This window comes from Lepidochelys olivacea (assembly GCF_965140295.1).
Source record: "Lepidochelys olivacea isolate rLepOli2 genome assembly, chromosome: 7".
Lineage (NCBI taxonomy): Eukaryota > Metazoa > Chordata > Testudines > Cheloniidae > Lepidochelys > Lepidochelys olivacea.
In genome coordinates this window covers 9,322,435-9,335,525 of record NC_140417.1, presented here as the reverse complement: position 1 = coordinate 9,335,525, position 13,091 = coordinate 9,322,435, and the positions used below count along the sequence as shown (strand labels likewise).

Below are 13,091 nucleotides of genomic sequence, written 5' to 3'. Positions count from 1 at the left end.
CCATACAATCAACATAACATAAGAACAGGCATAGGTCAGACCAAAGGTCCATCTAACCCAGTATCCTGTCTCCTGACAGTGGCCAATGCCAGGTGCCCCAGAGAGAATGAACAGGACAGGTAATCATCAAGTGATCCATTCCCTGTTGCCCATTCCCAGCTTCTGGCAAACAGGCAGGGATGGTGTCTCTTGCGTATCTTGGCTAATAGCCATTGATGGACCTATCCTCCATGAACTGATCTAGTTCTTTTTTGAACCCTGTTATAGTCTTGCCCTTCATAGCAAAGAGTTTCATAGGTTGACTGTGTTGTGTGAAGAAATACTTCCCTTTTGTCTGCATGCATGCAAAGTCATGAAAGTTTTGGTTAATCTAACTCTGAGGTTTTTTTTTCTCTCTCTCTCTGTATGTAAGTATATTTCCGCATCTCCTCCTTATTGGGGGTTGCAGAGGTTATAACTGAGGGCAGACTTCAGCTTTTAGGTGCTGATCTTGAAAACTCTTACTTGTGTGATTAGTTGTCACTCCGACAGTCCCATTAAATTCAGTGGGACTACTTATGTGAAGAAGGATTATGCACATGAGAAAGAGTTAGCAGGAACAACCCCTTTGTGACTACCGTTGTATGCTAAGCATCTTACATGACACCGCAGACCCAAGGCAGTCATTGTGAGCAATGACCATCTTTTCCACTTCTGTTAGACGTCCAATTTCTATACCTCTGAATATGTGTCCACATATGACAGAACAAGAGCTTTTTCTTTGACTTCACTACTAGTGTATTACTGTACATCTGTGGTGTGCCTGGTTAGCAAAACACCATTTGGCAAGTGTATAACACTGTTTTATGGAGACAATATGGTTATAACTCAGTAGGAATAGTTTTCTCCTGCTGAGTTAATGTGTCCGGCAGGCTAACGACCAAATCCTATCATATATACTGTGACAGGGTCGGGCCAGATGGCTCCAGGGAGTGATAGAAGGCAGATATATTAGTCCCAAGTTAAGTAGGTCCCTTTTCCCTGGGTAAGGTAACAGGGAAGGTTCCAGAACAATCAGGAACCTTCTGGAAACAAGACAGACAGGCTGATTGGCTGCAGGTGTTCTAATCAAGAAGCTGCTAGAATCAATTAAGGTAGGCTAATCAGGGCACCTGGGTTTCAAAAGGAGATCACTTCAGTTTGTGGTGCGCGTGTGAGGAGCTGGGAGCGAGAACGCGTACTGTTGGAGGACTGAGGAGTACAAGCATTATCAGACACCAGGAGGAAGGTCCTATGGTGAGGATAAAGAAGGGGTTGGGAGGAGGCCATGGGGAAGTAGCCCAGGGAGTTGTAGCTGTCGCACAGCTGTTCCAGGAGGCACTCTAGACAGCTGCATTCCACAGAGCCCTGGGCTGGAACCCGGAGTAGAGGGCGGGCCCGTGTTCCCCCCAAACCTTCCAACTTCTGGACAGACACAGGAGGAGCTGACCTGGACTGTGGATTCACGAAAACGGCCAAACTGAGGGCTGCCGTGAAGCTCCAAGGTGAGCAAATCCACCAATAAGTACAAGATCCACCAAGGTAGAGGAGGAACTTTGTCACAATATATATTTTAGAAAACAAACAAACAAACTTTCAGAAATTGTGTTTGGTCATTTGATCAGATCCTCATTGACTTCAATGGGGCTATGCAGATTTACACCAGCTTTGGATTTAGCCCTTTACTGCAACGTGGAACAGTATATTGTATTGTCAACTCTTGTAATTAAACGAATATGAGATAGAAATGGAAAATTGGCTAAAAATAACAGCTCTTGGAAGCCCAGCTAGCAGGTCTATTAAGAAATTTCTTCACCTTCTTTGCTCTTCTGGTGAGAATAAGGGAATTCTTCCCATGGGGTAGATTTAAGAACCTGGAAAGTTATTAGTACACTTGTGAATCTTGCACTAATGAATTATCTTGTAATTATTATGCAATGTGTACCATGCTAGTTTTTTCTGTACCCTACTAGAGGTCTTTGTATATTAGGATGTACAGAGTTCATCCAAGAAAGATCAGAATTTTTTTTTTAAATAAAGGGAAAATTGTATCTCACTCTTGTATTTTAAAACGGCTTGAAGAGGTTTTGCTCAGATGTCCCAGAACTGTTCACCTACAAGCAGAGGGGAGGCCTGGAAAGCCCCATCCCCCGTAGGTGAAACTTTAGAGAAATTGTGGATAGTCAGAAGTAGGGCCTTATCGCTGCATTAGTCCAGTTTTACACTGCTGTAACTTCACTGAAATCAATGGAGATGCAGAAAGGTAAAGTTGGACTGACTAGGAATGAATCCGGCCCAACAGTGATTACCAAAGCATTTCTGTTATAATCTATCTGTGACTAATATTTCTTCTCTCGCCTGTCTCCATGAGAATTTTGCTATTGATTTTGGTGGGAGAAGGATTGGACTTTATCCTTGTAACATTCCACTGTTGTCGTTTCTAAGAGTACCCTTTCCCCTTGTCCAGCTTTTATCCATGACCAGCAGCGCTCATTGCTTGCAAATTTTTGTGGTATTCTTTTAAAACTCAATACACATTTTAAAATTCTATACTGGCTAATTGCAACCCCGATGACTGAAGTCAAAAATTAAGCTCCAAAATTTGTGCTGTCTATATTCTGACTGTTAAGTGTAATGATCTTTATTTAGTTCAAAATGGCTTCCTTTTTCCAATATATTTTTATATAAATGAAAATCCATAAGCAAGTAGAGCTAAAATAATAGGAAATCCTGATTTGTGGCTGAAAATTTTTCATTCACCCCATGCATATGAGAAGCTGCAGGGTCTCAAACAGTGACCTCATGTATTACTAAGCTTGATGAGTTCTTTAATGTAGTTTAATTGCTTGAGGCTAACCTTGTAACAGGGTAGAATGTGACATTCAATCTGCTTCTTTCTGCGATTTAAGGGGCACAGAGTTCAAATATTTGTGAAGTAAAAATAAGTTTATCAACATTGTAAATGTCAGTTTATTGTAAATATCAATTCAGTGTAAGTGCCTCAGTGTGCCAGCACACTTTTTAACAATAAAAAGCTGGAAAAAATCATTGTGATGCAAGTTATCAGTTAAAATGACTGAGGAATGAAGCTCAGAATCCTAATAAGTTTCACATGGTTAGTAGATTGCATCTTTATAATGATATGAGTGTATAGAGGTGAATCAGACTTTAAACTTGAGGAAAATATTTTGAAAACAGCAAGGGTGGTAAATTAACCCTGGGGTCAAATTAAAATGAAGAATTTTTAGACTTAAGATTTGTGATCTATTCAAGGGAAGAATACCTTGAGCACCCTATATTTTCTTTTTGTGGCCATGTCCTTCTTTACAAAATCAGTTTAGACCCCAATCCTGAAATCAGACAGCAGTGTAAGCAAACCATTGAGGGCACACTGAGCCTGATTGCCTTCAGTGAGGCTGTGCATCGGTTTAGTGATCTGCCCATGTGAATCCAATTGCAGAATAGAGGACTTAATGCATCTAGTACTGCAGGCATCCAGAACAGAGAATAGGCCATAAAATATGAAAAGCGAGACCTGTCTAATTTACAAAATAATGTATTTAAATATAGCACTACATTGGAATATTAGCTGTGCAGTCCCTTCTGGTCTCTGAGCCATTTTTTACTGCACCCCAGATTGAAATGACTATCAGTGTTGGGCTGTTCGATTGCAAAATGCTCTGAACAGTGAAAGCTGGCTTTTTGTACAGTCTGCCCTCTAGTGTACAGATGGCTGCCTTAAATAAAATAACATGGAGAAAAGGAAATGAGAAGGTAGTGGTCTTAGATTACACTCTCTTAAAACATTTTGACCAATAGGTGTACTTCAATCCATTTTAAACTGCGTTATAATTAATACTACATAGTCTTCTCCAAGGACAGTGTAACTTGCTTACCATAAACTCTGTTATAATGAAATTTCATTTATAGTGAAGAAGCTTGAAAGTCTCCGTTGAATCAATTTGTACGTTGAAACATCTGGAATTTATTCTAGCACCCTTATACTGCTCTCATTAAAGTAGATGGCAAAACGCTCATTGACTTGACTTCACACCCTCCTGCTAAGGGCAAAATACTCCTCTAAGATCTTGACGGGGAATTGTAGGTTCAGTTTTTAAAAGTAAAATACTCTAGGAGTAGCAGGGGTGGACCTTGAGTCTGATATTCTGTTCCGAGATGTGCCACAGTGTGGTTTAGTGATAGCCCTCCACACACATCTTAGAGGACAGCTTTGCCCTGTAAAGTTCTCCTCCTGCAAAGTGATTTGCCATCATAGACACTTTTGATCACATGGAGCCCCAGGGAAGTCATTGAAGAATGAGATGTGACTGCTTGAGCTAAAGGATCGGATCCAGTAACTTGAACTCGATGGGATTTCACATAAAAAGTCTTTTGTGGGTTTATGGTTGTAGTCTATATTTTTTTGGTGGGCCAGATGTTCTTGTCTCTGTAGAGTAGACCTGGCCTGAGAGCTTAACATGTAAGAGTCATGATAGCTCCTGGCCAAAAAACCCTACCCCAAGCAGAGATTTCTGTAACTGGAGAAGAGCCAGAGATGCTAAGATACCTTACTAGGAAACTTGCTATTGCTACTGTTAGAGTAGCTTTTGATTGTAAAGGAAAACAGGCATTACAAAAACCTGACGTAGAGATACTTGAATGTGGGAAGGGGACATGAGCGATGTAGTGGCATTATGGAGAGTGGCAACTTGGAAAGTCTGATGCATGGGTGGGGATTTCAAGTGTCTGTTGGTGCTGTCGGCCTTTTGAAGAACAGTAGGCTAGAAATTGGGTAGTGTCCGGGTTTAAGGAACTGCTTGTCAAGTGCCTCTTTACCCATCCTGCTTCTGTTTTCATAACCAGTGTTACTAAATTTAGGCAGGACATGTTTCTTTAAGGGATCTGCTTAGTTTTGACTTCTGTAATTAGCTAACATGTACATTTCTGTTCCCTTAGATTAATGCATGAACTGGAGTAAAGAACTGTGCATAGATGAAGTTAAAAGACATTAAGCAAATCTGGCTTTGTATCTCCAATGAACTGAAACATACAGCCGGAGAAAATGCTGGACTGTAGACCACTCGGGGACGTTAACAGGGAACAATGGCACTGTTTCATTTGTGTAGAAATATCTTAGCAGTAACGCTCATTTTATATACCACTCTAATCTGTAGTACATAGCTGGTTATTGCCAGTCTCAGATGGGGAGGGTTGTTCTGGAGAGTTTCAGGAATGAACTGAAAACAGCACATTGGGAGGGTGGATGAGGTTTTTTTCCCCCTGAAGAAAAATTGAAATTTTGTCGTCTTTGCTGTAGCGCTTCAAGAAGGATCTGGCTAGAGCAGAGGAAGGCATGAAAGACTTAGAAGGATGAAATCGGTGCATAGTAATGGAAAACTGAAGGATATTACAGAGAGGATTAAATAGAGACGGAAGGCTGTGCCCGAGCTAAAGGTAGGAACCAATACAAAACCTTCACCTTGTAAAGGCCTATGGTATCATGTCAGTGATGTGATCACCAATGAAAAATAAGGTTATTAAGCTAGAGATACAAGAAAAGTTCTGAAAATCTAATGGTCCAAGCCAGGCATTTCATATTAGTCCATCATTCGGGCGAGTCAGTGATACAGGATCCTTCTAGGAGCGCATGGTGAAGTGGGTGACCACGTTCCCTGGATTCCAGTAATGCTTGTCGTAATAAAGCAGCTGTCGGTGAAATGCAGCAAAGCACAAACGGGTGTAATGATGCTACCCACAACAAGGGTTGGTGTGATTCCTTGCTGTGTAAAGTGGCATGCGTGATATGCTTCTCTATGCACTCAGAGGATTGTGGATTAATTCTCATTGGGGGGGAAATGTGGAAAATCGACCTAGTGAGTCTTTAAGTTTGCAAAAAATTACACTGTAGTCCCAGTGAAATCAAGTTTTGCCATTGCTCTCAGTGAGGCCAGGAATGGGGCCAGTGGCTGCTTCCTGTGTTCTGTGATGCAAAAAATATATTGAGTTTGTATTGAGACCAGCCTCTCCTTCAGTACAGTTATATAGTGTTGAAATCCTAGCGATCTGTTATCTTGTTCTGGGCTTATGTGCATTAAATCAGATATGCAACAAAGAGCATCAATTCACTTTGCCTCCCCCCAAATGCACATGGGAATTAATGTAGATTTTAAAGATGCAGAACAAAACATAGAAAATTATTCTCATAGATCAAAAGACAGCCTGTACAAAATGTGCTCATAAATGCTGGAAATTCTCTTTCCTCCTGTATGAAGACAGGAGACTGTAGTTAGTAATTTACTACAAAGTGATGCTGGTTTTCTTAGTTATTCTGTATTCTCTCCAGGTAGGTATATTGTGTTCATTATTGGAAGGCAGGCATGATATCAGATGAGGGTAGAGTATTTAGGTAGGGAAAGTGGGTGTCATTTGGGGGGGACCCCTGCCTACTGACTTTGGACCTAGCTCCATAGCTGAAAGAGGAAGACGTACCCATATCTAAAACTCAAATAAAAGAGCCAGAAGAGAAAAATCAGAGTTTAGAGAGGTTGGACTATCTGACTTCTGTGGGTCCTACAGGAATTACAAAATTCTTGTCTCTATTTGTTCTTGCACTTCTAATGAGCGAGTTCCTGTGCCCTTCGAAAACTTTGGGTGCGGTTCTTGAGTCCCACCAAGCTACATTTTCCACAGGGCTGAGGAGGGAGCAAAAACAGATGAAAAATGCCTGATCCAGAGGGTAACCAGGGGCTGAGCTGGCCCCAGCATAAATTAGAGGTAGCTTTCCTCTATTCTGGTTGCAAAAGTCCCCGGCGGCTGTCCTGCTGCCTTCAGGTCACTGAAGCATAAGGTGCTTTTCCGCTTCTCATGCTCCAGGAATTTCCCTACTTTAGGGGGAGCCCTGCAATTGCTCACTTAGGTCAGCTTTCTGGCCCCTTTAGGTCATGTGAGTGATGAAGGGAGGCCGCACTGGGGGAAGACTGTCTCTCCCATTGTCTCCTCTTGCAAGCTTCTAGCCTGGATAGTTTTCCTCCCCAAGTGAAAAAAATCTTCTAAAACTTCAGAAGTTGCTGCAGACATTGAGAGGCAAGGCAAAGTGGAGGCCAGGAGTGCAGTGATTGTATACCCCATGTATGGACACAAGACATCACTCTGTGAAGATAAAGTCAGACAAATGTTTCCACGAAGGGTCACCTACATCTACACCAAATAATGTCTGCAGTGAGGATTCTCCTTTGTTTCCATGTGAGATGACCCATGTTCAACAAGGAACTGAAGTCTTGTGCAAAAGATGAGATAGCCACTGACCTCTTCACGATGCGCTGAATTCTGAGGTCCTTCGTCAGAGAACCCACTTTCCAATCTAAAGGTGCCCAATGCCCTTGACAGTGTGATCCCAAACAACTTGTCCAGGGTCACACAGGAAATCTGTAGTGGAGCCAGTAAATTGAAGCCAGGTCTCCCACGTTCCAGATTAGTACCCTCCCCGCTGGACCATCTGTCCATCTCTCTCCTGTATGCTAGGATAGCTGAGGGTAGAATTGACTCCAAAATCAGGCATGAGGCTGGGAGTAAACGGCACCGGAGCAGATTAACCCTGGGTACGTCTACTCTGTGGTCTAAAACCTTCAGTAGAAAGTATCTGAGCCTGGGCACTCGCACTCTGGTGCTGAAACTGCAGTATAAATGTTCGGGCTGGGGCTGGAGCTCGGGCTCTGAAACCCACCCTCCTGCCGCGGCTTCAAAACCAGAGCCCAAACATGTGAGCTGCTGTTCTTGTGTCCTAGCATGAGCCCCTGAATCTGTCCACCTGGGCTCTGAGACTTGCTGCCACGGGTTTTGAAATGCACTGGAACTGTACCCTTGAAGGCTGAGTGGAAGCAGTGGGATTTGAAGAAGGGGCTGCCTGAGGAAAAGACACATTTAGAATTAGGAAGAGATACAAAGACAGCATTAGAGAAGACTTTGTGGAAAGTAGCCAGCTTGCAGCTCTAAATGAAATGCAATGTCAGGTGGATATCTAACCTAGCATTAGTGAGAGTCAAGCCCAGGTAAGATTTGGGATTGGTATTGCCTTGAATTTTAATTGAAGTGTTTCTCTGGTGGTCACTGTCTTAGCTGAGACACCAGGTACTGAACCAGGAACCCCACAGCTAAAAGCAGGAGCTATTTAGGCTTGAGCTGAAGAGCCAGAGTGCACTCTCTGGGGCTGTTGCAGACTCACCTTTGCAGATCACCAAAGCGGGGCACTTGTAACACACTCACCGGAGCGCTACACTCCCTTTATTCTCTCTCCTTTAGCAGGAACAGTTCACCATCTTAGTTCCAGACAGAGAAGTGGGGACTTGGGATGGGTCCAAGGTTTGGGGTTTCTTTTACACACAATCCCTTAGAAGTATACTTTATCATTAGACCAGCAGAGGGAGCTGTATGAATAGCATAGTTACTAGCCAGCATCTTCCACTGTGGGAATAGGAAGAGTAACACATTCAGCCCTCCTTGCGGCAGAAGATATTTGGCCCATCTGCTGGCCCAGCTCACCTATGCAGTAGCGCTCCAGTCTGATTCCCTGCCAGCTGACTAGTCCTATGGTGTTCACTTGAACAATAATTGAAAGGAGAGAAGCTAGGTGTTATATAGCAACCTCAGCCCCATCTCTTCTCACACTGTCCTAGGTAGCTTAGTTACGAGCTGAGATCCTTCAGAATCCTGCGGACATGAAAGTTGAAAGCTAAAATTAATGGGTGTTTATCAGTACAAAAGGTTTCCACTCCCCCCACCCCACTCTCCTGCTGGTTTATGGCTGACTTAGAACAACGCTTCCTCAGCTCTCGTCCCCTAAAGCCCCTACTCTGCTTCCGCTATATTGATGACACCTTCATCATCTGGACCCATGGAAAAGAAGCCCTTGAGGAATTCCACCATGATTTCAACAATTTCCATCCCACCATCAACCTCAGCCTGGGTCAGTCCACACAGGAGATCCACTTCCTGGACACTACAGTGCTAATAAACAATGGTCACATAATCACCATCCTATACCGGAAACCTACTGACCGCTATTCCTACCTACATGCCTCCAGCTTTCACCCTGACCACACCACACGATCCACTGTCTACAGCCAAGCTCTGCGATACAACCGCATTTGCTCCAACCCCTCAGACAAACACCTACAAGATCTCTATCAAGCATTCTTACAACTACAATACCCACCTGCGGAAGTGAAGAAACAGATTGACAGAGCCAGAAGAGTTCCCAGAAGTCACCTACTACAGGACAGGCCTAACAAAGAAAATAACAGAACGCCACTAGCCGTCACCTTCAGCCCCCAACTAAAACCCCTCCAACGCATTATCAAGGATCTACAACCTATCCTAAAAGATGACCCAACACTCTCTCTCATCTTGGGAGACAGGCCAGTCCTTGCCTACAGACAACCCCCCAACCTGAAACAAATACTCACCAGCAACCACGTACCACACAACAGAACCACTAACCCAGGAACCTATCCTTGCAACAAAGTCCATTGCCAACTGTGTCCACATATCTATTCAGGGGACACCATCATAGACCTAATCACATCAGCCACACTATCAGAGGCTCGTTCACCTGCACATCTACCAATGTGATATATGCCATCATGTGCCAGCAATGCCCCTCTGCCATGTACATTGGTCAAACTGGACAGTCTCTACGTAAAAGAATAAATGGACACAAATCAGACATCAAGAATTATAACATTCATAAACCAGTCGGAGAACACTTTAATCTCTCTGGTCACGCGATTACAGACATGAAAGTTGCGATATTACAACAGAAAAGCTTCAAAACCAGACTCCAGCGAGAGACTGCTGAATTGGAATTCATTTGCAAATTGGATACAATTAACTTAGGTTACCTTGCATAATGACTTAGCCACTCCCAGTGTCTATTCAAGCCTATTTCCCCTTGTTTTTTCCTCCACCTCCTCTCCCTCTCCCCCCCACCCCTTCCTCAGACGTTAAACCCTGGATTTGTGCTGGAAATGGCCCACCTTGATAATGGCCACACACATTGTAAGGAGAGTGATCACTTTAGATAAGCTATTATCAGCAGGAGAGTGAGGTGTGGGGAGAGAGAACCTTTTGAAGTGATAAACACCCATTTTTTCATGATCTGTGCGCATAAAAACATCCTCACTGCATTTTCCACTTTTATGCATCCAATGAAGTGAGCTGTAGCTCACGAAAGCTTATGCTCAAATAAATTGGTTAGTCTCTCAGGTGCCACAAGTACTCCTTTTCTTTTTGTGAATACAGACTAACACGGCTGCTACTCTGAAACCTAAAATTAATGAATGTTTTCTCCTGTGCTGGATTTAGTCTTTAATTCACACAAGTCCCACCCAAATCTCAGTTTAAAAAATTAGAGACTGGAAACTTTGACTTGTTCAAGGTAGTTGTTGTTTGTTCTTTCTCCTATGATTATAATTGAGACAGTTTCTTAATGAAATACTGATGGAAATCCTTGGACTATTTAGAGATGAAACAGCTCATATAAATGTGCTCTGGCACGATGAGTAAACAGCTGGAAAATGTGCCTCTCCTGCAATATTCCAATGGTATGAAGCATCATCAAGAGCTATTCGGCAGGGTGGCATTACTACAGCTCTGTAGTATGCCGAAAGGAATAGGAAAGTAAATCCCCTCTATCATCACTGTGAGTTCCCATATTGGGAAACAGACGGTGCTCTTCTGCGATTGTACCTGGTATGAGACTACTGCATAATTTATCAGTATAGAAACATGAATTGTATTACAGTGACTGCTGTGTTCTCAGTCTTGTGTTTTTTTTTTTTTTTTTTTTACATTTGATATACCAATGGCCAGGCTAAAATTGAATTATATTTAGCTAATTCCCCTCCCTCCACATACACTGAGGTTCAGGTAGTACCAGCCATGATTTACTAGAAGAATGCCTGAATATATGATGCCCTTACCATTCCTCCAGTGAAACCCTAAATCACATTCATGAGTTGTGCTCGGAGTCTCATTCTGAAGGTGCTGGTTGCTCCCTGGAAGGTACTGAGTGCTCTTAACACCCCCTAGACTTCAGTGGACATTTAAGGGTACTCAGCCCCTTGCCAAAATGCAGTCTAAGAACTATGTAGGATCAGAAAGAGGGTCACAGCCACTGATATCCCGTACTATACTTCGTTCTTCCTGCGTCTCTATTCCTTTTGTGCCCATTGCAAGACTCGACAAGAAGGTAAAACAAGACGGGAGGCCATGAATAAGGGTGATGTAAAGCCAGTGGTCTTCCATCTCCTCTCTAGCTGTAACTGGGAGTCCCCTCCCATGTATCCGTATGGGTTGTGCAGAGTAGAGTAGTCTTGATCCCATTAGCAGCCCCTAAGATGAGGACAAGCCGCAGCAAGGCAACCTCTAACAATCTATTCAGACAGCTAATTGGTGAGTGGCAGGTAGTTTTTATAGTGTCCAGTTCCCACCCTCTGAACACATGGAAGGCCTAATAAAAGCACTTAATTTGTTCCCAGACATCCTCTTCCTCCTCCAGATGGCTTCCTGGAGCTGGCCAAGCTCACATAATGCTCTTTCCAAGGAGGATGGGGCGAACACGTTATTCTTATGCAGACTTGGCCAATGAAAATCGCACCTCTTAAAAACAAAACATTGATTAGAATAGCAGCTCGGGCGGCCCACACACCTGTTCTGCGTCCCATTGGGTACAAAGAAATACGTGTTTTCTTTTTAAAAGCTCTTCAAACCCCCTCCCTTCCATCCTTTTAAAAAGTCATTTGCCAGCAGGGAGCAGTCAGTTACCCGGGTTTTCCATTCTGTGTGTGAGGAGGGAAAGGTGTGGCTCTGTGATTACTGCTGTGTGGCGATTGTTAGCCAATGCAGAGCTTTTACTTGTATCCATTGTAACACTCATAACAAGCCACTCGCTTGAATGTTTCTAGACTAGCTGCCTAGGCCGTGGGGAGGTTGCGATGTTACACAACGGTCCACAGTGGAGCTGGAGCTGATGAAACTATGGGGAGCCTGAACAGAAAAATATTTCACGTTTAGAATCCTCTCTCTCCTCTGCTCTTCTGCCTGCCTCTGACAAGGCAGCTGCTTTTTGAGTCTACAACAAGAAAGTCTGAAATGCCAACCTAGCGCGAAGCAACGCCGTGTGCTCTTCTCCCTCAGACTGGTTCCATCGGTCCCTGCAGGTTCCCAGACGTTTGGCTTGCTCTTTCCTGTGTCCTGATGAATCATGCGCCACTTTCCCCCTTTATAGCCTGTAAAGAGAGAGGCGAGATTTTCTGTCAGTCAATTTCGAGTTTCTGGCACTGCGCTTCTCCTCCTGTGGTGAGTCTGCCACACCCGCTGTGGTGCTGTTATGACGATCTGGATCTCTGCTACACACCCACACGTTGCCTCAGTTCAGGGATTTACAGTAAAGGCCTGATCCTCCCCCCCCCCTTCAAATCAATGGGAGCCTTGCCCTGACTTCAGTGAGAGCAGAATTGGCCTCAAAGTGCTGCAGGAAGCCAGGCTAAGTGCAGCCTGGCAGCAGGGCAGATGGAGTAGCATCCAAAGGGACATCAGCAGAGGCTCAAGGACTTAAAAATAAATCAGCTTCTATCCCCCAGGCAGGACAGGTGGTAGCAGGTGGAGGTAACTGGGGCGGCCAATTGCTGACGTTCATTGGTGATACTCCATGGCCTTCAGGGGGAGCAGACTGTCCCTCACCCTCCCAGTGTGCCCAATCTTGTATCCGGGTTGCGGTCTGTGCGTAGGACACCTGCCACTTGTTCTTGTTCTGTCACTCTCCCCTGGATCGTTGTTGTATGCTGTTTCAGAGGGGGGAGGCCTCTCTTTCCTCTCTCTCCTTTACGGAGCTGACTCAGCTCATGTTGTCACAATGGCCAGGGGCAGTCAGGACGTCGCCCTCTCCAGTTTCCCTTTCTAACTTCCTTTCTCATTGTTTGTGTTTCAGACGCTTCCAAATGTCACTGTTCCCACTGGAGGTCGTGTCTTATTAAAAAAAAAAAAAAAACCGACTGCGAGGGTCAGTCCTTTCCCTT

General features: G+C 44.0%; 1 protein-coding gene across 2 annotated transcripts in view; it reads left to right on the top strand.

Moving 5' to 3' along the window:
* The window catches only part of FRMD4B (FERM domain containing 4B), a 196,601-nt gene that overhangs the window by 46,491 nt on the left and 137,019 nt on the right, over positions 1-13,091 (top strand). The window contains exon 2 of one of the 2 annotated variants that reach the window (XM_084633678.1): positions 5,336-5,472. Coding sequence is in view for 1 of the 2 variants with exons in the window: in XM_084633677.1 (XP_084489803.1) it covers positions 1,273-1,275 (3 nt within the window). In the remaining variant the exon portion in view is untranslated. Of the gene's footprint in view, positions 1-1,257; positions 1,276-5,335; positions 5,473-13,091 lie in introns of those variants that run through there. The other variant, XM_084633677.1, reaches the window with a different exon arrangement.